The following is a 24650-nucleotide window of genomic DNA, read 5'->3' on the forward strand; positions in this document are numbered from 1 at the left end:
GGTGGAAAAAGTGTTTCTAAACAGAACACAAAATGTAAAAACCATAAAGGAAAAGAAATATATATTAAATTATATAACAATAAAGAATTTTTGTATAACGGGGGAAGAAAACCAGAAACAAGGTTTAAAGGTAATAAACCATGAAAAAAATCTAAAAAATATGTATATAGACATAGTGTTAAATGTCTCCAGTATACAAAAAGGTCTTACAAATAACTTTTGAATATTTCAAAAAATATAAATAAAGGTAAAGGAAATGAATAGGAAATTCATGACTGAAAAAAGAAACCAATAGACAAGTAATACAAACCACACCAGTGCTCAAAGAAGTGATAATAAAAATTAGATAACATAGGTGTCCCAGTAACTGGGCAAAAATCAATATAACTGGCAGTATTTAGAAACATCTGGGATTTGGGGAAATAGGCATTTTCCAGCCTTGTTAGTAGAGTTGTGGGTTGCTCTGATCTTTCTGATGGGTATTTAGTAATGAATATCAAAATTTTAATGTGCATATTGTTAATACAGAAATATTATTCATAAAGTAATTTATTTTAAAAAAATTTAAATAGTATAAATAAATAAATTTAAGAATGTTCCAGCGGAAGCAACATAGGGAAATCCAGTCTCTACAAAAAAAAAATTTTTTTTTAGTTAGACAGACATGATGGCATGCACCTGTATTAACGGCTACACCACAGGCTAAGATGGGAGGATCACTCCCAGCTATGCCAGAGGCTAAGATGGGAGGATCACTCCCAGCTATGCTGCAGGCTAAGATGGGAGGTCGAGACTACAGTGAGCCATGGTCACACCATTGCATTCCAGTCTGTGTGACAGAGCGAGACCCCAGATCTCAGAGGAAAAAAAAGAATGCTCACAATAAAAGATGATTAAAATACTGAAAGTTAATTTTTCCAGCTTTTCCTAAAAGAAATTGCTATTTTTGTCTTTCTCTTTATAGCTTTCCATTACGATTTAAATTTTCTCCAAAGACCATGGAGTTTATGAATAAAAACAAATATAATTTTATGTCTAGTAACTGAGAATCAGGGAGAAGTACTTTTATATGAAAGGGACAGCAAAATTATGGTTTAATAGCTTAACTTTTTAATGTTTATTTTGGAAATCTGGTTGCAACTCAAAGCATGATTGAATGGGTTAATTTTTAAATGTTAAAAAAAAGCTTCAATGAATTGTTCTGTAACGCTGACGCAATCTTTTTTAATTCAGAGACTCAGTAAATTGTTTTATCAGTTTAGCTATATTCATGTCTGTTTTTCTTAAATGAGTATAGTACCAATTAAGTACACCTTACATGAAACAGGTGTTCAATACATATTTTATGATTTATTCTAAAGCCAGTACCATTAAGGAGGTAACATTTACTATATATTATCATTATTTGAAATTAAGGCCATACAAAAAGAAATGAAAGCAGACTCTTACAATTCTTTCTTTGACCAGTAAGAGATGGTCTTGATTACATGATTACAAAAGGAGTGTACTGATGAGATGCTACACTAATAAGAGAAAATCAATTTATTTCTTCTTTCTTACGCAAAATAACATTTGCACTATTATCATAATATTTCCCTCTCCTCTTTAGATACAAAGTCCCTATTGCTCACTCAAGAACCCATTTAAATGCTGTTAAACACTGAGCTTTGGTTGGAGTGGATATCCATTTCAGGGTAGGTCATTAGTGTTTGGGATAGAATGTAAGAAGGGTCATCCTGTATTGAACCTTGGATTGGGTAAAATATATCCAATTCATGACATCAGCTCACCAGGTATTTATTCTATAAGAAGATTAGATTCAAAGATTTGTAAGGCAGTCTTCCAATGATAAAATTCTATGAGTCTGTAATATCCATTCCTAACAAACATCTGAATTATGTCAAAACAGGTTTGAAGCCTGCTTGAGTTAGGCTTACAATCATCGAAAATCTGCAACAGTATTTTCCTCAGATATTTGGTCATTAAAGATGAAGAAGCTGTCTTTAAAAATATTAAAAAAAAGAATTTTTTGAGCCCACTTATTCAACAGTTTCATATAACATTAACTAAACATCTTCTACATGAAATATCACAATGATTTTTTTCCTACATATTCAGGACTCCCTCCATTCACAATCATCTACAGAGGTTTCCTATGGGCAAAACTTAGGATAGCTGAGCTGCCATGCAACTTGCAGGAAATAAAAGATACTCAACAGTTTTCCATTCACATCCAGTTTGCTTGATAGCAACTTGCAGGAAATAAAAGGTACTCAACAGTTTTCCATTCACATCCAGTTTGCTAGATAGCAAATAAATAATGCCTCCTTCTTTTCCTTGAAATGTAGTCCAATATTGAATTACAAATTGTCAGATGCAAGCAGATCTGAAAAGCTAGAATCTGGGAAAAGAAAACTGGAAGGCTAAGCAGGTTGTCTCACAGCCACAGTTGACTGACAGGTATTGATGAAGATCTTGCAAAAAATCTCCTTAGAGCACACTAGAGATTAGTGATAGGTATGAGACTTATCACTCTGAAAGTTTACTGAATGCTGTATCAAATGTAGAGCAAGAGCATCTTCTCACTAGTCTTAATCAAATTAGATAAACAGGGCCAAATATAAAGAAGGAATGTGGCATGAAAATGGTCTTAGGGCATAAGATTGACAAGAGGAAAAAAAAGAACGAGAATCAATGATTACTTCTTAGGCAAATGGGAATTACGGTCAATCATCATCTAGAGCAGGGTTCCAAAAATACATGGCCTACAGGTAAAATTCATTCTACATTCTTACATTTATGTAAAATTCAAATTCATGTACATTCTAATTCGTGCTACGTTTTCAATAAAAACAGGGATATAGCCACACTCATTAGTTACATTCATTCATTTCATGCTACATCAGGGTTGAACACGTATGACAAAAATCATATGGCCACAAAGCCTAAAATATTTACTATATAGTTCTTTACAGACAAAGTTAGCCAATGCTTGATCTAATGAGGGATCATATGAAGATGAAATGACTTAATGGATAGTTTGGCTGGAGAGCAAAATAAATCATGCACTTCCACAGACTTCCAAACTTATATGGAAAAAATATCTATCCTAGATTAATCCAAGTATCAACACCAGCTTCTAACTGAATACGGTAGGTGGCGCACATGTATTTTACTTCCACAGTACAAGTAATTATCCAATTTTTACTCCCAAAGTGAACTGAAACAGCCATCAGTGGATGAGTGGCGGGGAGGGATGTGGTTAGCCTCATCTGAGAGTGAAAAAATGGTGGTAAGAGGACAGGCTGCAGAAGCAGGGTCAAAGAGGCTACCCATAAGGACAGTCCCATCTGAGAGGGAAGGTCAGCCTGACAAGCAGATTCTAAAAAGGATCTAGAATCAAAGACTGTATACTGGGAGAATGGAATTGAAAAATAGATGAGAAAGAGAAAATTAACCACAAGTCTGTATACCAAAGAGTCTCAAAACACCTCTTCTCTACTTTTGGCTTGATTGAGTAAGCAATGGAAGGTTAATGTACAGAATCTTGTTGAATTTGATGCTAAGATTATCTCTGATCCAGATTATTGCTATAGCCTCCTATTTGGTCTTCCTGCCCTGACTCTTACCCTTCTAGAATGGCTTCTTCAAACAATAGTCTAATTCTTTGAGTGGCTTAAAAATTGTGATCACTGTATTACAGAAAAAGAAATAAAATCAATGCACATTTAATGACTCTGTGGTGACCAATATGTTTCAAACTACTTACTTGAAATATAATTTACATTATTAAATTATATTTAGGTTGGTGCAAAAGTAATTACTTTTAATGGCAAAAACCATCATTATGTATAATAAAATGTATCCATTTTAACAGTATAGTTTGATAAGTTTTTGTTTTTTTGAGATGGGGTCTTGCTATTTTGTCCAGGTTGGTCTCTAACTCATGAGTTCAAACAATGGGACTTAGCCTCCCAAAGTGCTGGGATTACATGCACATGCCACTACACCCAGCTTTGATAAGTTATGACATATATATATCTCTCTCTCCATATAACCAACACCAAAATTAAGCTATAGAGGTTAGTACTCCCCAAAAGTTCCCCTGTGCCCCTTACCTTCAAGTCCTCCATCCCAGGCAACTCAGTGGTTTCGTCTCTATAATTATAAGATTAGTTTTGTCTAGTCTAGAACAGTATTACTTCTTTTCATCTGGCTTCATTCCCTCAACAGAATGTTTTGAGATTCACTAATGTTGTGGCATGCATCAGTAGTTTGTTGCTCTTAATGGACAAGTAATAGTACAGTATGCATCTCTTTATTCATTTACCTGTGGATGAATATTTCACTTGTTTCCAGGTTTGGAACATTGAACAATTATGTACAAGCTGTTTTTGTAGACATAAGTTTTCATAACTCTTAGGTAAATAACTAGGAGTAGAACTGCTGGGTCACATGGTAATTACAAACCACTAAACTTTCCCAAAACGATGATAACGCTTTACATTCCCACCACCAGCGAACAAGAGTTCCAGTTGCTCCATCACCTTGCCAACACTTGACAAGGTCAGTCCTTTTAATTTTAGTCTTTCTAGTGGATGTGTAGTAATATCTCATTACGGTTTTAATTTTCATTTATCTGATGACCAGTGACAATGATTATCTTTTAATGTATATCTTCTTAAAGTGTCTCTTCAAATCTTTTACCTGTTTTACTGGGTTTTCTTACTACCAAATTATAAGTATTCTTTATACATTCTAGATACAACTTCTTGGTTGGAGGGAGAGAGAGAGAAGGAGGGAGAGAAAGAGAAAAGGAGGGAAAGAGGGGGAGAGAGATGTCTCAAATATTTTCTCCAAGTCTATAGTTTGTCTTTTCATTTTCTTAATGACGTCAAGGAGCTGAAGGGTTTAATTTTTATGAAAATCAATTTATCAATTTTTCTTGGAGGCTTAGTGCTTTCTGTATTCTACATAGGAAATTTTATGTACCCCATATCCAAAGAGTTTCTCCTATGTTTTCTTGATTTTATAGTTTTAGCCGTTAAGTTTAACCTTATTAAACCTAAATCTTATTCAATCTAGTGAAGAATTGTTTTTACTTTTATCATTTATTTTCCATGTGCACATCAGCACAATTGGTTGAAAAGATCATCCTTTCATTATTGAATTATGTTGGCAACTTTGTTGAAAATCAACTGTGTGTAGGGCTATATTCTTTATATTTTTATTTCTGAATACAGGTTAAGTATCCCTTCTTCGAAATGGTTGGGACCAGAAGGGCTTCAGATTTTGGATTTCCTTGGATTTTGAAATGTTTGCATTATACTTACTGGCTGAACCATCCCAAATCTAAAAATCCAAAATCCAAAATACTCCCATGAGCATTTCCTTTGGGTGTCATGCTGGTGCTTAAAATATTTGGGATTTTGGAGCACTGCAGATTTTTTTATTTGGGATGCTCTACTTGTATTATGATGTGTTGACATTTTAAACACCTTTCTGACTACAGAGAAGACTGCTCCTGCTCCTCCCAGGGACAGCCAATTCTAAGAAATAACAAAGAGGGAGCCAAGGTGGGCGGATCATGAGGTCAGGAGATCCAGACCATCCTGGCTAACACGGTGAAACCCCATCTCTACTAAAAATACAAAAAATTAGCCGGGCGTGGTGGCAGCGCCTGTAGTCCCAGCTACTCGGGAGACTGAGGCAGAAGAATGGCGTGAACCCGGGAGGCGGAGCTTGCAGTGAGCCGAGATCACGCCACTGCACTCCAGCCCAGGCGACAGAGCCAGACTCCATCTCAAAAAAAAAAAAAAAAGAACGATAGAATAAGTCCTCTCCTCTTACATCTTGCCATCACACTACTAAAGGCCTATTTACAGTGGTTCCTTTTACATCATGTGTAGCTATAAAGAAAAAAGTGTAAGACACACTGTATTAGTACATTCTCATGCTGCTATGAAAAAATACTCGAGACTGGGTAATTTATAAAGGAAAGACGTTTAATTGACTCACGTTCCACAGGGCTGTGGAGGAAACTTATAATCGTAGTGGAAGGGGAAGCAAACACATCCTTCTTCACATGGCAGCAGGAAGGAGAAGTGCCCAGCAAAGCAGGAAGCCCCTTACAAAACCATCCCATCTCGTGAGAACTCACTCACTATCAAGAGAACAGGATGGGGGATACGGCCCCCATGATTCAGTTATCTCCACCTGGTCCTGGTCCCCACCGGGACACATGGGGATTATGGGAACTACGATTCAAGAGGAGATCTGGGTGGGGACACACCCAAACTACGTCACATACTAAAGGGCAAAAAACATAGTTTGAAGAGACAGAGCAAGCATTAGTACCAGACTCAGATATGGCAAGGATGTTGGAATTATCAGACTAGGAATTTTTGAGAACTATAATTAATATGCAAAGGATTCCAATGGAAAAGGAGACAGCATGCAGGAACAGACAGGAGATACAGGCATAGAAACAGAAATTCTAAGAACCAAGAAGAACTGCTAAATCAAAAACACCAACAGAAATAGAGAATGCCTCTGGTGTCTTATTGGTACACTGGACAGAGCTGGAGAGAAAAATCTCTGAGCTGAAACTATCTCAATACAGTAACCACCAACATTAAGAAGCAAAGAGAAAAAAGACTTTATAAAAAAACAGAACATCCGAGAACTGGAATGATTTTACAAAAAGGTACAAGATAGGTGTAATCGGTATGTCAGAAGAAGAATAAAGAGAGAATGGAACAGAAGAAATACGTGAAGTAACAATGACTGAGAAGTTCTCCCAGATTAACGCCAGGCACCAAACCACAGATCCAGGAAACTCACAGAAGACCCAGCAGGATAAAAGTCCAAAAATCTATACCGAGGCATGTCATTTTCAAACTACAGAAAATCAAAGGTTTTTTAAAACACTGAGAAGCCAGATTTTTATAGCTAAAGATAAGTATATGTCTGTTTTAGATATTCATAGATACTGAAATGGTTTCAGTAACATGTCATTTTCTAAAAATATCAAAATATTTGAAAGGTGTGTGCTATGATTTGAAGGTCTGTACCCTCCAAAACTCATGTTGAAATTTAACTACCATTATATCAGTGTTAAGAGATGGGACCATTAAGAGGTGATTTGGCCATGAAGGCTCTGTCCTCATGGGCAGGATTAATTCCATTATTTGATGCCTTCTTGTCTCTTGGCCCTTCCACCTTGTGATGCCTTCCACCATGTGTTGTCACAGCAAGAAGGCCCTCACCATATGTAGCCATCTTAATATAGAACTTCCAAGCCTCCAGAAATGTGAGTCAACAAATTTCTGCTCTTCACTTACACGCCGACAGTAGGAATGTAAATTAGTTCAGCCACTGTGGAGACAGTCTGGAGACTTCCCAAAGAACTGAGACTTGAACTACCACGTGACCCAGCAATTCCATTACTGGGTATATACCCAAAGGAAGATAAGTCATTCTACCAGAAAGACACGTGTACCTGTATGTCTATCCCTGCACTGTTCACAATAGCAAAGACAAGGAATCAATCTAGGTGCCCATGATTAGTGGACTGAATAAAGAAATGTAATATATATATACCATGGAATACTATGAAGCCATAAAAAAGAATAAAATCATGTCCTTGGGCCGGGTGCGGTGGCTCATGCCTGTAATCCCAGCACTTTGGGAGGCTGAGGCAGGTGGACTGCCTGAGCTTAGGAGTTCAAGACCAGCCAGGGCAACATAGCAAAATCCCATCTCCACACAAAATACAAAAAGTAGCCAGGCATGGTGGTGCATGCCTGTAGTCCCAGCTATTTGAGGGGGTACCGACAAAGGAGGATGACTTGAGCTGAAGAAGTCGAGGCTGCAGTGAGGGGTGTTCAGGCCACTGCACTCCAGCCTGGGTGACAGAGCGAGATCTCATTTCTAAAACAATTTTCTTTTTAAAGAGAAGGAGCAGGAATTAAAAGTATTTTGTTATTCTAAGTTACTTACTCTACCTGTAAAGCAGCAGTGTTGAGAGTAAACTTGGGTTCGTTTTAAATGTATACTGTAAACTCTGGGACAGTCATTAAAAAAGGAACTTAGGTTCATTTTAAACGTATATTGCAAACTCTGGGGCAATCACTAAAAAAGGAGATTATATATATCATATATACATCTGATATGCTAATGAAGAGAAATGAAATCATACAAAATGCTCAACTAAAACCACAAAAGGCAGAAAAATAGTGGAAGACAACAATGGGAACAAAGAACAAGGGCAACAAATAGAAAACTGATATGATAAACATTAACCCAACTATATCAATAATCACTCTGAATGTCAATGATCTAAATGCATCAATTAAAAGACAGGGATGGTCACAGTGGATCAAGACACAAAACCCAACCATATGTCATCCACAAGAAACCCATTTTACATATAAATAGATTAAATAAACACGGATAGAGAAAGATATACCGTGCTAACACTAATTAAACGAAAAGCAGAAAGAGCTACATTAATTCTAGATTTCAGGTTAAATGTCACCTCTACAGGAAACCCTTCTGTATCCACCTACACACAGGTGAGTCTGTGCTCAGCCCAACCACAGTCAATCATATAATCATGGGCATCTGTCACTGTCTCTCTACTCCATAACAGAAGCTTTACCAAAGTCAGGATCTTATTTACTGGCTCACTGCCTATTACTTATCATACCAACCCCCAGGACTTAGAGCATAATCATCACTCTAACTCCTGTGTAGAAACTAAATTAGAAGTGGGAAAGCATCGTAGTAACCATGAAGCTAATCCAGAAAAGAGACCATGGTAACAGGTAGTACTAGAGAAGGAGACCATGGTAACAGGTAGTACTAGAGAAGGAGACCATGGTAACAAGTAGTACTAGAGAAGCTGGCGAGAAGGGAACCACTTCAGATCTTTAGGTAGTGAGATAGTAAAATCAGCACAATGTGATGATTAAACGGATGTGTGGCCAGGAAAGGATGAGAATCGGAGATGACACCTGGCAACTCAGACTGCTGGGTGGCTGGTGAAACTGTTCACTGAGGCTGGAAAACATGAAGGGAAGGGGGTCTAGGGGAAGATAATGTACTCAGACTTAGACATGTTACCCCAGAGACACCTGTGCAACAGCCAAGTGGAAATCAGGAGAAAGGAGGCTGGAGACAGAGTCCTGAGAAGGAATAATATACAGATGCCCCTTGAAGTAATGGGAGTAGATAAGATCACGCAGCAGGCAAAGGTAAAGGGAGAAAAGAAAAACTTCCGGCTCCAGACACCTGTGGAGGTCAAACACTGAAAAACAACCAAATCAACCAAATCGTTTTAAACTTTATGTAGCATTTCCTTTGTGTTTACAGGTAGATACAAAGCTGACTTATCTACAGTACATTCCATACAAAGCCTATCAGTTTGAGGCCGAGCACAGAACATTTATGAAGTAAACAAAGCTTGACTTCCTTCCTTATCACGGCCTTGGGTATGGCAGTCTAGAAACCAACTTATTAAATCACTCTGCTAAGTGCTTACTAATGCGGGATTAATTTTCTACCCATCAAATAGGAATCAAATCAGTCTACAACTAAGCGTAAAATGTAAACCCAAAAATACGATTCACATTTTTAAAGAGGTCTGTAATTATCCATATAAAATAGAGCTTGTATCTGCTAAAACAGTGCTTTTGAAAAGTATATAAATTACCACTTCATGTAGTGCCTAACTGCTTATTTTGCTCAGCAATTAATTCATTCAACTAGAAATGTATATATTATAAATCAAATTAAATCCTGAAAAGGTAAAATAATACTTGGTGAATTACTTGAAATTGACTTACTTGCTATCACCATTGCTGCCATTTTTTGTTTGGAAAATGCTTTTTTATAAGAAAATTTAGCCTGCTCCTCCTCTCCGATCTTGGAATCATGTGTGATGTTCTGTTTATGCCAATAGAGAAAAAAGACTGGACCTCCTTCTATTAAATTATATGATAGACACCTCATAACAAGGTAGAGACAGGAATATAAAGCCACTGATGACAAAAATATTTTGACCAGTAACCGAAACAGTACTGTACACAGGAGTAAATACATATGTCGATGTGTATACTATACATGATGCACAGACCAATAGTTTGGTATATATCCTCCATCCATAAAATAGACACATTTGGATTATCTCTGAAAAACAGAAGTAGAAGTGCGGGAAGGAAGCTGGAGAAAGACTTTTATGTTTTACTCTGTATGATTCTATACGATGTTTTTATAGGAAAACATATCCTTGTATTACTTATGTTTGAAAATGAAATGTGCACCGGATGTGGTGGGCTCATGCCTCTAATCCCAGCACTTTGGGAGGCCAAGGCTGGTAGATTGCCTGAGCTCAGGAGCTCGAGACCAGCCTGGTCAACATGGTGAAATCCCATCTCTACTAAAATACAAAAAAATTAGCTGGGCGTGGTGGCACACGCCTGTAGTCCCAGCTACTTGGGGAGGCTGAAGCACCAGAACTGCTTGAACCTGGGAGGTGGAGGTTGCAGGGAGTTGAGACGGCGCCACTGCACTCCAGTCTGGGCAACAGAGTAAGATTCCGTCTCAAAAAAAAAGAAAAAAAAACGAAAAAGAAAAAGAAAAAAGAAGAAATGTGAATACCAATAGCACTGACACCGTCCTGTGGGCACAAGGCACATGTTACACCCTGCAGTACCCCAATAGCCTCTCTCAGACAACTTGATGGCATGGTCCCACACATCAAATGCTAAGCTAGTGAACCAAAATCATGTCCCCCTGGGGAATACATATTATGGATTTTATACTACAGATTTACATCCTCTGTATCAATTTCCATTCCAAGTGCTTTTGCGTTCTGTTCATTACTGTTCACAGTTCAGTCTGTCATTTAATTTTGCGCAGCTTTGTGGGTGTCCACAATAATTACAATGTTTAATGCTGTATTTTAAGGTTGGGATAAACACAGCAGTTTAAATGCATATGTTCTGGCCAATCTTTAACTCCCCCTCCACACACATACAAATATATACTCTAGCTGTTATTATATATATCCTTCATCTTGCTAGCTGTTTTCCCGTTACCTTCCACAGTATATCTGACAGTGACATTATTATTGATGCTCCAGTAAACAGCTAATATATGTAGTAAAAACACATGCACTACAATACATCAAAATGACATACCCACCCACCAAACTCCTGCTACTCATTCTAATCAGATAATGGCTTTTCTCCTCCTTGAGTGTACTACAAAAGGATGAAGTGGCACTAGAGGAAAAATACTCATAAAACAGGGGAAAAAAATGTTTTATTAAGTAAACTGTTTATTAAATGTTTTATTAATAAACTGTTTAGGTCATTGAGATTAGAAAGCAAGTTTGCCTAGATTTGTGTCAAATAATAGGATAATTTGTCGCTTCTCTATGTACTCTGTTTAATCTGAAGTTCCTAGAAACAAATAGCTGAGCTTCACATGAATAACACAACCAGAACATCACCATAAAACAACTTTTCTGGAACGAACACTGTATAAAAAGCAGTATTAATGTTTCACTTTTTGCTTTTAGTTACTTGTTGGTAACAATCTTACATAAATCAGGGATCTTTCTATCTTCGACAAAACTTTTGTATAAAAAATGAGGTGGAAATAATACAGTCATTTTGAAATTTCTTATCCTATTTTAATTAGAAAGTACTATACTGGCTGGGCACAGTGGCCGACACCCGTAATCCCAGCACTTTGGGAGGCCAAAGCAGAGGATCACCAGAGCTCAGGAGTTTAACATCAGCCTGGGCAAACAGTGAGATCTCGTCCCCATTAAAAAACATTTTTTAATTAGCTGGCCATGGTGGCATGTACCTGTAGTCCCAGTTGCTCAGGAGACAGAGGCAGGGAGATCGCTTGAACCCAGGATTTCAAGACTGCAGTGAACTTGATAACACCACTGCACTCCAGTCCAAGAGACAAAGCAAGACTGTCTCCAAAAAAAAAAAAAACCAAAAGCCAAGAAACAAAAGAATAATACAATATATAATGGAAAACTAGACCTAATCATAATGTTGGAGCAAGAACAGAATTTAGGTTTAAAAGAGCAGTTGAAAGTCTGAATACCTGAGTTTCACATCTGAAACTTCAGAGCCTACCAGTTATAGAATATTTGGCAAGTTGGCTGCCTCTTTGTCCTCATTTTCCTTATTAATAAAATGAGCATAATAATAGTACCTAATTCTCACAAGAGTCTTGAAAAACCAAATGGAGTAATACAGTGCCTGGCACACAGTAGATGCCTAATAAATATTAACTGTCATTGTCAGTACAGATTCAGAAACTGAGGCCCACACAGTTTGTATTTTCCCTGAGATAATTTAACCAGCAAATGCCAGAATTAGCATGAGAACCTGGAACCCCTGATATTTTTGTACATTTGATTTCTTTTCCATTAAGACCACTTTTTGTGTAGTCTCAAGAAATTACTTTCAAAGGAGAAAATGAGAGAGAAGAAAATCCCTGAGACAAGCATGGCCTCAATTTAAAAGAAGGAAAGAAGAAATTCTGGAGGTGTGCATATACAAAACACAAGAAACAAAAAGGATGAGTGGAGGGTGGCGGGGAGGAGGCGAGTGACACAGACACAAAACCTCTAATTAGACTTTTTAATAAGATGTAACTCATTAGGACATAATTACATTTCTTATTAAATGATTAATCATAAGGTTAGAAGAAAAGGTCATGTTGAATGTTAATTATACATCCTTTCAAGAATTTCAAAGATGTTAACAACAGTACTCGTGAATTAACTCAAACTCTTGGCAGGAAATTTGGCATTATCTCTAAAAATTCAAAAGGCATATATCCTTTCAACAATCAATACAATAAGAAGAATTTATCCTACTGTTAATTTGGGGAAGTGTGCAAAAATGTGCAAGACAGGATGTGAAGTGCATTATTGGCAATACCAAATATTATAAAAGTTCTAAGTATTCATCAACAAAGAAATTGTTATTATGGTCAATTCATACAATGAAACATATGGGATACAAAATGTTCCTCAAAGTAGATTGTTAAATGAAAAAAAAAAAATCAAAGTACACAAGAATATGTGTACTTTATATATACAAACGTATATTTGTTTTTTTAAACATAGGATATAGATATACAAACATGTCTGCACAAGTAAATGCTGCATAGACACATGAGAAACTTAACAGTGGAAATGAGAATTGAAGTCAGGGGGCAATAAGATGGGGAGGAATAGACATTGACTTTCACATAGCAGACATATACACACACACCCAATTTTTCATCATATATATTTAATATTAGTTTTAACATTTTAATGTCCCTGGCGACCTGTGTGACTCAGCAGGTGAATAACAAGTAAAAGTAAGTTAAAGGCTGTAAAGAAGTAGACACAGGCAACAGGTATAGTAAAGGACAAATTTAAGAGTAAATAATTTGAAAGCTTCACTTATATATGGCTGAAAAGTCTTACCTGACACTTAGCACTACAGTATTTAGCAACGCGGCACTGAGAGCATCGCATCAGCTTTTCCTTCCTGTGGGGAAAAGAAAAATTCCGTGTTAAGAAATGAGTAGGAAACATACTACCTAGCTGAAGAAAGAAAACATAAGCCAACATACGGACACCAGTATGTTCTGTTTACTCCATTATGTTCAGTCCCTTAAGATTTGGATTTTCACACTGATGAGCCAGCCTCCTCTTGAACCTTCCATGTGAGACACTGACAGAAAACTAAGTCCTTTGGTCTCACAGAAGATGGCAGGGAAGAGGCAGGACTAGCTTGCGGCTCCCAGTCACAGACTGAGCAGCGTGTGGGGACTCACACTGTGAATGTTTGATCCAAGAACCACCACAGCAACATACCAGGTAAACTAAGAGAATCCACAGACCCTTTGATGGAACTGTATCGCCACTGCAGGCTCCCTGAGACTCTGAAAAGATGTGAGCCGCTTGCTTGCTCAGCAGGGAGGCTGGTGGTCTGGGGCAAGTTCTCAGTCACAGTCACCAGCTGCCTGGAAACAGACTCCGTGCTGCCGTGGGGACACGGTGGGGGTGAGACCAGCCTTCAGGACTGCGGGCTGCATGGGAGCGGGATGAGGCCTGTGACTGCTGGCTTTCCCCCACTTTCCTAGCGGCCTGTGTGACCCAGCAGAAGCAGCCATAATCCCCTCAGGAACATAACTCCATTAGACTGAAAACCACATCGCAGTCCCAACAGCAGCCGCAGCAATCCCCGCCCAGGGAGAATCTGAGCTCAGACACACCTATCGCTGCCCCCGGTGGTCTTCTCTACCAGCCCTGGCTGCCAAAGACAAAGGCCATAATCTCTTGGGAGCTCTGTGGCCCTGCCCACCACCTAAGAAACCTGAATACGTAACCAGGCAACCTTATGGCAAGTTTGCTTCCTCCCTACAGGACCACAGCTGATGTGTTCCTGAAGGCACCAACCCCTGGCTGGAGGCCAACCAACACAAAACCAGCACACTGAACAAAAACACAACCAAGGACCCTGTAGAGTCCACTTCTCGCCCCTGCACCCTCCACGAGATCCCAGGACTCTCAGCAGTCACTTCTCGCCCCTGCGCCCTCCATTACATCCCAGGACTCTCAGCAGTCACTTCTCACCCCTGCGCCCTCCATTAAGTCACTTCTCACCCCTGCGCCCTCCATTACATCCCAGGACTCTCAGCAGTCACTTCTCGCCCCTGCGCCCTCCATTAGATCCCAGGACTCTCAGCAGTCACTCCCCAGTACCAGCCCAGAGCCCAGCAGCTCCACTGGGTGGCTAGACCCAGAAGAGCAAAAACAATCACTGCAGTTTGGCTCTCGGGAAGCTCCATCCCTGGGGGAGGAGGGAGAACACCACATCAAGGGAGAACCCCTTGAAACAAAGGTATCTGAACAGCAGCCCTTGAGTCCCAGATCTCCCCTCTGACATAGTCCACCCAAATGAAAAGGAACCCGAAAAACAATTTTGGTAATATGACAAAACAAGGCCCTTTAACAACCCCCCAAAATATCACACCAGCAACGGATCCAAACCAAGATAAAATATCTGGATTGCCAGAAAAAGAATTCAGAAGGTTAATTACTAAGCTAATAACGGAGGCACCAGAGAAAGGTGAACTCCAACTTAAAGAAATCAAACACTTATACAGAATATGAAAGGAAAATTCTTCAGTGAAATAGCATAAATAAAAAACGATCACAACTTCTATAAACCAAAGAAACACTTACAGAAATAAAAAATGCACTGCAAAGTCTCAGCAATAGAATTGAAAAAGCAGAAGAAAGAACTTCAGAGCTTGAAGACTGGCTTTCGAGTGAACCCAATCCATCAAAGACAAAGAAAAAAAAATTTTTAAAAATGAGCAAAGCAAGAAGTTTGGGATGATGTTAAGCAAGCAAATCTAAGAATAATGGGTGTTCCCAAGGAAAAAAAAGAAACCTAAAAGTTTGGAAACACTATTTGAGGAAATAATCAAGGAAAACTTGTCTGGCCTTGCTAGAGATCTAGACATCCAAATACAAGAAGCTCAAATACCTGGGAAACTCATCACTTAGGCACACAGTCAAGAGATTATCCAAAGCAAAGACAAAGGAAAGAATCTTAAGAGCTGTGAGGCAAAAGCATCAGGTAACCTATAACAGAAAACCTATCAGAGCAACAGCAGATTTCTGAGCAAAAACTGTCAGAGGCATGTGAACCAGGGCAACTCCATCTTGAAGTTCAAAAGGCATATGGTGGCACACAGTGAGTAAAATGAGGCTGAGACTTACTGGGCTGCATTCCCAGACCGTTAAGGCATTCTAAGTCACAGGATGAGACTCAAGTTGGCACACGATACAGGTCATAAACACCTTGCTGATCAAACAGGTTGCAGTAAAGAAGCCGGCTAAAACTCACCAAAACCCAAAGTGACCAGAGGTCACTGGTCGTCCTCACTGCTAAGCTCCCATCAGTGCCATGACAGTCTACAAATGCCATGGCAACAACAGGAAGTTACCCTAGATGGTCTAAAAAGGGGAGGCATGAATAATACACCCCTTGTTTAGCATATCATCAAGAAATAACCATAAAAATGAGCAACCAGCAGTCCTCGGGGCTGCTCTGCCTATGGAGTAGCCATTCTTTTGTTCCTTTACTTTCCTAATAAACTTGCTTTCACTTTACTCTGTGGACTCACCCAGAATTCCTTCTTGTGTGAGGTCTATGAACCCCCTCTGTAACAGAACCCGATAAGCTAGAAGGGATTGGGGTCCTATTTTTCGCCTCCATAAACAAAACAATTATCAGCCAAGAATTTTGTGTCCGGCCAAAGTAAGCTTCATAAATGAAGCAAGATACAGTCTTTTAAGACAAATACTGAGAGAATTCGCCACTATCAAGCCAGCACTACAATAACTGTCAAAAGGAGCTCTAAATCTTGAAACCAATCCTTGAAATACACCAAAATAGAACCTCCTTAAAGCAGAAATTTCACAGGACCTATATAACCATAACACAATAAAAAAAAAACACACAAGGTAGTCAGACAACAGACAGCACAATGAATAGAATAGTACCTCACATCTCAGTACTAACGAACAGCACAATGGATAGAATAGTACCTCACATCTCAATACTAACGAACAGCACAATGAATAGAATAGTACCTCATGTCTCAGTACTAACGCTGAATGTAAATGACCTAAATACTCCACTTAAAAGATATGGAATGGCAGAATGGATAAGAATTCACCAACTAAATTTCTGCTGTCTTCAGGGACTCACCTAATACATAAAGACTCACATAAACTTAAAGTAAAGGGGTGGAAAATGACATTCCATGCAAATGGACACCAAAAGTGAGCAGGAGTAGCTATTCTTACAGACAAAACAGACTTTAAAGCAAGAGCAGTTAAACAAAACAAAGAGGGACATTATATAACAATAAAAGGACTAGTCCAACAGTAAAATATCACAATCCAAAATATATATACACCTAACACTGGAGCTCCCAAATTTATAAAACAATCACTAATAGACCTAAGAAATGAGATGCATGGCAACACAATAACAGTGGGGAACTTCAATACTCCACTGACAGCACTAGACAGGTCATCAAGACAGAAAGTCAACAAAGAAACAATGGACTTAAACTATACCCTACGACAAATGGACTTCACAGATATTTACAGAACATTCTACTCAACAACTGCAGAATATACATTCTATTCATCAGCACATGGAAAATTCTCCAAGATGGAACATATGATAGGGCACAAAACAAGTCTCAGTAAATTTCAGAAAATCAAAATTATATCAAGTACTCTCTCAGACCACAGTGGAATAAAATTGGAAATTAACTCCAAAAGGAACCCTCAAAAGCATGCAAATATATGGAAATAAAATAACCTGCTCCTGGATGATTGTTGGGTCAACAATTAAATCAAGATCGAAATTTAAAAAGTCTTTGAACTGAACAATAACAGTGACACAACTTATCAAAACCTCTGGGATACAGCAAAAGTTGTGCTAAGAGGAAAGTTCAGAGCATTAAATGCCTACATTGAAAAGTCTGAAAAAGCACAAACAGACAATCTAAAGCCACATCTCACAAAACTGGAGAAACAAGAACAATCTAAACCCAAATGCAGCAGAAGAAAAGAAATAACAAAGATCAGAACAGAACTAAATGAAATTGAAACAGACAAAAAAAAATGCAAAAGAGAAATGAAACAAAAGGCTGGTTTTGAAAAGATAAATAAAACTGACAGACTATTAGCAAGATTAACCAAGAAAAGAAGAGAGAAGATCCAAATAAGTTCAATTAGAAATGAAATGGGAAATATTACTACTGATACCACAGAAATACAAAAGTTTATTCAAGGCTACTATGAACACCTTTACACGCCTAAACTAGAAAACCTAGAGGGAATGGATAAATTCCTGGAAATACACAACCCTCCTATATTAAACCAGGAAGACATAGAAACTCCGAACAGACCAATAACAAGCAGCAAGACTGAAATGATAATTATTTTTAAATTGCCAGTAAGTAAAAGTCTAGGACCGTAAGGATTCACAGCTGAATTCTGTCAGACATTCAAAGAGGAACCAGCACCAATCCTATTGACACTATTCCAGAGGACAGAGAAAAAGGGGCTCCTCCTTAAATCATTCTATGACGCTAGTATCACCCTAGTACAAAAACCAGGAAAGGACCTAACAAAAAATTAAAACTACAGACCAATATTCCTGATGACACAGATGCAAAATTCCTCAACAAAATACTAGCTAACTGAATCCAGCATCACATCAAAAAGATAATTCATCATGATCAAGTGGGTTTCATACCAGGGATGCATGGATGGTTTAACATCCACAACTCAATAAATGTGATACGCCACATAAACAGAATTAAAACCAAGAATCACGTGATCATCTCAACAGATGCAGAAAAAGCATTTGACAAAATCCAGCATCGCTTTATGGTTAAAACCCTCAGCAAAATGGGCATAGAAAGGACACACCTTAAGGTAATGAAAGCTATCTATGACAAACCCACAGCCAACATTATACTGAACAGGGAAAAGCTGAAATCATTCCCCCTGAGAAATGAAATCAGACAAGGATGTCCACTTTCACCACTTCTATTCAACACAGTACTGGAAGTCCTAGCTAGAGCACTCAGACAAGAGAAAGAAGTCAGAGGTATCCAAATCGGTAGAGGAAGTAAAACTGTGGCTGTTTGCTGATGATATGACTGTATACCTAGAAAACCCTAAAGACTCATCCAAAAAGCTCCTCGAACTGGCACATGAATTCAGCAAAGTGTCAGGATACCAAATTAATGTACACAAATCAGTAGCTCTGCTATACAGCAACAGCAACCAAGTTGAGAATCAAATCAAGAACTCAACCCCTTTTACAATAGCTGCAAAAAAATAAAATAAAACAAAATACTTAGGAATACACCTAACTAGGGAGGCGAAGACCTCTTCAAGGAAAACTACAAAACACAGATGACACAAACAAATGGAAACATGTCCCATGCTCATGGATGGGAAGAATCAATATTGTGAAAATGACCATATTGCCAAAAGCAATCTACAAATTCAATACAATTCCCATCTAAACACCACCATCATTCTTCACAAAACTAGAAAAAAAAAAATCCTAAAATTCATATGGAACAAAAAAAGAGACCACATAGCCAAAGCAAGACTATGCAAAAAGAACAAATCTGGAGGCATCATATTATCCAACTCCAAACTATACTACAAGGCCACAGACACCAAAACAGCATAGTACTGGTATAAAGATAGGCATAATGAAACAGAATAGAGAACCCAGAAATAAACCCAAATACTTAGAGCCAACTGATCTTCAACAAAGCAAACGAAAACATAAAGTGGGGAAAGGATACCCTATTCAACAAATAGTGCTGGGACAACTGGCAAGCCACATATAGAAGAATGAAACGGGATCCTCACCTCTCACCTTACACAAAAATCAACTCAAGATGAATCAAAAACTTAAATCTAAGACCTGAAACCATAAAAATTCTAGAACATCGGAAAAACCCTTCTAGACATTGGCTTAGGCAAAGACTTCATGACCAAGAACCCAAAAGCAAATGCAACAAAAGCAAAGATAAATAGATGGGGCTTAATTAAACTAAAAAGTTTCTGCACAGCAAAAGAAATAATCAGCAGAGTTAACAGATAAACCACAGAGTGGGAGAAAATCTTCACAATCTATACATCCGACAAAGGACTGATATCCAGAATCTACAAAGAACTCAAATCGGCAAGAACAAAACAATTCCATCAAAAAGTGGGCTAAAGACATGGACAGACAATTCGCAAAAGAAGATATACAAATGGCCAACAAGCATACGGTAAAATGCTCAACATCACTAATTATCAGGGAAATGCAAATCAAAACCACAATGTGATACCACCTCACTCCTGCAAGAATAGCCATAATCAAAAAATCAAAAACATCGATTATTGATATAGACGTAGTGAAAAGGGAACACTTTTACACTGTTGGTGGGAATGTAAACCAGTACAACCACTATGGAAAACAGTGTGGAGATTCCTTACAGAGCTAAAAGTAAATCTACCATTTGATTCAGCAATCCCACTACTGGGTATCTACCAAGAGGAAAAGAAGTCATTTTACAAAAAAGATACTTATACTTGCACGCATTTATAGCAGCACAATTTGCAATTGCAAAAATATGGAACCAGCCCAAATGCCCATCAATCAACAAATAAAGAAAATGTGATATACATATACCATGGAATACCACTCAGCCATAAAAAGGAACAAAATAATGGCACTTGTAGTCACCCAGATGGAATTGGAGACCATCAATCTAAGTAAAGTAACTCAGGAATGGAAAACCAAACATCATATGTTCTCACTCAGATGTGGGAGCTAAGCTATGAGGATGCAAAGGCATAGGAATGCTACTCTGGACTTTGGAGACTCAGGAGAAAGGTTGGGAGGGGAGTGAGGGATAAAAGACTATACAGTGGGTACAGTGTACACTGCTTGGGAGATGGATGCACCAAAATCTCAAAAATCACCACTAAAGAACTTATTCATGCAACCAAACACCACCTGTTCCCCCCAAAGACCTATTGAAATTAAAAAAGAAAAAGAATCTCAGAGAAAAAATAATAAGGCATGGCCCTGGACCCATAGATCTCCATGTACTAAAGGAGAATGATATTGTACACACCCCCAGCCCCCCACAAAAACAAAAAAAAAAGTCCTTTTTTAAAACTTTGGTAGAATATACATAACATAAAATTCACCATTTTAACCATTTTAAGTGCACAGTTCAGTAGCACTAACCATATTCAGATTGTTGTGCAACTATCACCACCATTAATGTTCTTTTTAACATAAATTTAATTAAAATTTAGAGACATTTCCAATTAGATTAAAACACTTCACTTCATAAAGATACTGACTGATCTCTCCATATCAAATTCAAATCTAGTCCATAAACTGGTGAAAAGTATTCTATATCCTTCCAAAATAAAAATTTTGTCTTAAATTATCATACAGTTTAATTATGAATATACTCCTCCTGAGAAATGGTTTTAAAATTCCATTTAGGCCGGGCGCAGTAGCTGAAGCCTGTAATCCCAGTACTTTGGGAGGTGGAGACGGGCGAATCACGAGGTCAGGAGATCGAGACCATCCTGGTGAACACAGTATAACCCCGTCTCTACTAAAAAATACAAAAAACTAGCCGGGCGAGGTGGCGGGCGCCTGTAGTCCCAGTTACTCGGGAGGCTGAGGCAGGAGAATGGCGTAAACCCGGCAGGCGGAGCTTGCAGTGAGCTGAGATCCGGCCACTGCACTCCAGCCTGGACGACAGAGCCAGACTCCGTCTCAAAAAAATAAATAAATAAATAAAAATAAATAAATAAATAAAATTCCATTTAATTCAATTACTACTTTAGACATACTGAATTGAGATGCTTTAACGTTATCTCCTCCAAATCACCTGGGTAGCAAAAAAGCAGATATCTTTAAAAACCTGTATTATAAAATAAAAATAATAAATCGGATGGTAAAATTAGCAGTGACAAGGATCAGACAGGACTGTGTCCAGTTTCAAGGTGGTCAAGGGCACTAAAAGTCAACCTGTAATACTAACATCAATGACAAAACAGAACAGCTCTTTCTAAGCACGTCTGATATGACAGGCACAGTATGAAGCTCTTTATATCTATTAACTCACACTAAATTTGAAATAGTTCTGTATAAGGTAAGCAGTCTTATTATGCCAACTTTAGAGATATTTCAATACATTTTCAAAAGATAAAAAATAGATGGAGTAGTACACACTGCTAAGGCATCATACCATAAAGTGAAAGTGGCAGATGATACTGAAAGGATAAAAACAGAATCCTGCAGAGAAGCAGAACTTGAATACATCAGGTACCTCACCCCTGAAAGAACAGAAGTGAGTTATGGGGCATAAAACAAGGGAAGTGGTTAAAAGTCTAAATAAAGCAACATCAAAAAATTCCATCCACCCCCAAGTGCAGAACTCTAGCTTCTAGATATCAATACTCCAGGCAACAAACCAAACCCAAGCGACGGGCCCTAAAGTTCTTGCTTGTAACCACACACTATACTACCATTCTTAAATAAAACTGGATCAAATCACATCAACATTTAGCTGTTCATGAGACACACTTCAAACCAAAGGACATGCAGTGGTGGAATGAAAAGGATATGTCAGGCAAATATTAACTCGAAAAAAGCCTGTGTAGCTACATAAGGTTCGGAAAAAAAGAGACTTGAAGGTTAAATGCATTAATAGAGATAAAGCCAACACACGATGACAAAAGACTCCCATCACCAACTGTTACATACAAAGTAACCAATCTACCCTGTCTCACAATGTATAAAGTATACGTCACAGATCTCCAAAGAAAAACTGACCAATACACAGTAAGTTAAAGCAGGGCCTGGAATATAGCAGGTACCATGTAAGAGTTAGACTATCGAGAGAAGCCGCTCCCGATGTTTTACGTGGGTTCTCTTCTATTTCCTAGGTGTCTCGGTTGGTTTGAGAAACAAAGGGAAAGAGTACAAGAGAGAGAAATTTAAAACTGGGTGTCTGGGGAGACATCACATGTTGGCAGGATAAGTGATGTTCCTCGAGCCATAAAACCAGCAAGTTTTTATTAGCGATTTTCAAAAGATGAGGGAGTGCACGAATAGGGTGTGGGTCACAGAGATCACATACTTCACGAGGTAATAAAATATCACAAGGCAAATGGAGGCAGGGCGAGATCACAGGACCACCGGATGGGGCGAAATTAAAATTGCTAATGAAGTTTCAGGCATGCATTGTCATTGATAACATCTTATCAGGAAACAGGGTTTGAGAGCAGACAACCTGTCTGACCAAAATTCATTAGGTGGGAATTTCCTCCTCCTAATAAGCCTGGGAGCGCTACAGGAGACCCAGGTTTATTTCATTCCTTCGGCTTTGACCATAAAAGACGGCACACCTTAAAGGGGCCATCTATAAGCCTACCTTCAGGGCACATTCTCTGTCTCAGGGATGTTCCTTGCTGAGAAAAAGAATTCAGCGATATTTCTCCTATTTGCTTTTGAAAGAGGAGAAAAATAACTCTGTTCCATCTGGCTCACCGGCGGCCAGTTCAAAGTTACCTCTCTTGTTCCCTGCACATCGCTGTTAATCCTGTTTTTTTTCAAGATGCCCAGATTTCATATTGTTCATACACACATGCTCTACAAACAATTTGTGCAGCTGACACAATCATCACAGGGTCCTGAGGCGACATTAATCCTCCTCAGTTTACGAAGAAGATGATGGGATTAAGAGATTAAAGACAGGCACAGGAAATCACAAGGATATTCATTGGGGAAGTGATAAGTGTCCATGAAATCTTCACAATTTATGATCAGAGATTGCAGTAAAGACAGATGCAAGAAATTATAAAAGTATTAATTTGGGGAACTAATAAATGTCCATGAAATCTTCACAATTTATGTTCTTCTGCCGCGGCTTAAGCCGGTCCCTCTGTTCGGGGTCCCTGACTTCCCGCAACATTAGATATTGTAAATTCTCTTTCAGAAATGCATAGATCAAGAAGATAAAGAATAAGTAGATAAAGAAGATAAAGAATAACACCAGTCTGGGCAACATAGTGAGCCCTCATTTCTACAAAAAAAAAATTTTTAATAATTTTTAAATTAATTTTTATTAATTAATTAAATTAATTAATTAATGGGTGGCACAAGCCCATGGTCCCAGCTGCTTGAGAGGCAGAGGTGGGGGGAACGCTTGAGCCCGAGAGATTGAGGCTACAGTGAGCTGTGATCACACCACTGCACTCCAGCCTGAGCAACAGAGTGAGACCCTGTGTCAAAAAAAAAAAAAAAATTAGGAATATAAGAATATTACTCAAGATTCAGTCGAGATTCAAAATGAAAGGAATGAGGCACATCCCCCATATATCTCCCAACTTCCTGAGCCCAGCACAAACACATTCCTCCATATTTCTTTCAAACTTCAGAAAAACATCACCTGGGAGATCTCTGATAAGGAACGCTAAATGTATAATGTTAACCAATTGTAATGCTGTAACCGAGAGAATTACCTTGTTCCCTGTAACTTTACATATCCTGTTTACATCGGGCTATAAAAAGCAAGCACTCGCATTGTTCGAGGCCCTCTTGTATGCTGTGGAATGGAGGGACCAAGTTCGAACTTGTAGTAAAGATCCTTGCCGCTTGGCTTTGACTCTGGACTCTGGTGGTCTTCTTTGGGGAACAAACAGTCTGGGTATAACATCTGGGGGCTTGTCCGGGATTCCCCAAGCCCACCAGACCCCTGGTCAACGGATCTACTAGGATCAATCTACTGATACGTGAGCCGGCTCGTCTCCATTTGTCTGTGTCTGTTCTGAATCTGAATCTGTGACTCGCGAGGTCTGAAACTGGAGCTGGCGCCGTCCTGGCGAACGCGCTATAGGACGGCCAGCGGAGACCGGTGGGAGACGTCCCCTGGCTCTCGTCTGATCTAAATTGCGATCTGGGCTGCCGGAGCACGAT

At 38.6% G+C, this 24650-nt stretch overlaps 1 protein-coding gene across 2 annotated transcripts in view; it reads right to left on the reverse strand.

Annotated features, from left to right (window-relative positions):
* Window positions 1–13819, reverse strand: part of LOC105540858 (histone-lysine N-methyltransferase SMYD3-like) — a 29153-nt gene extending 15334 nt beyond the window's left edge. For both annotated transcript variants that reach the window (XM_011981606.1, XM_011981605.1), the window contains exons 1-2: window positions 13663–13819; window positions 13514–13577 (exon numbers count right to left, since the gene is read on the reverse strand). In XM_011981606.1, coding sequence (XP_011836996.1) covers window positions 13514–13564 — 51 coding nt within the window. In that variant the 5' untranslated portion in view covers window positions 13565–13577; window positions 13663–13819. The remainder of the gene's footprint in view (window positions 1–13513; window positions 13578–13662) is intronic.
* Window positions 13820–24650: the final 10831 nt, after the last annotated feature.

The sequence above is a fragment of the Mandrillus leucophaeus genome, unplaced genomic scaffold (assembly GCF_000951045.1).
Source record: "Mandrillus leucophaeus isolate KB7577 unplaced genomic scaffold, Mleu.le_1.0 Scaffold2294, whole genome shotgun sequence".
NCBI lineage: Eukaryota > Metazoa > Chordata > Mammalia > Primates > Cercopithecidae > Mandrillus > Mandrillus leucophaeus.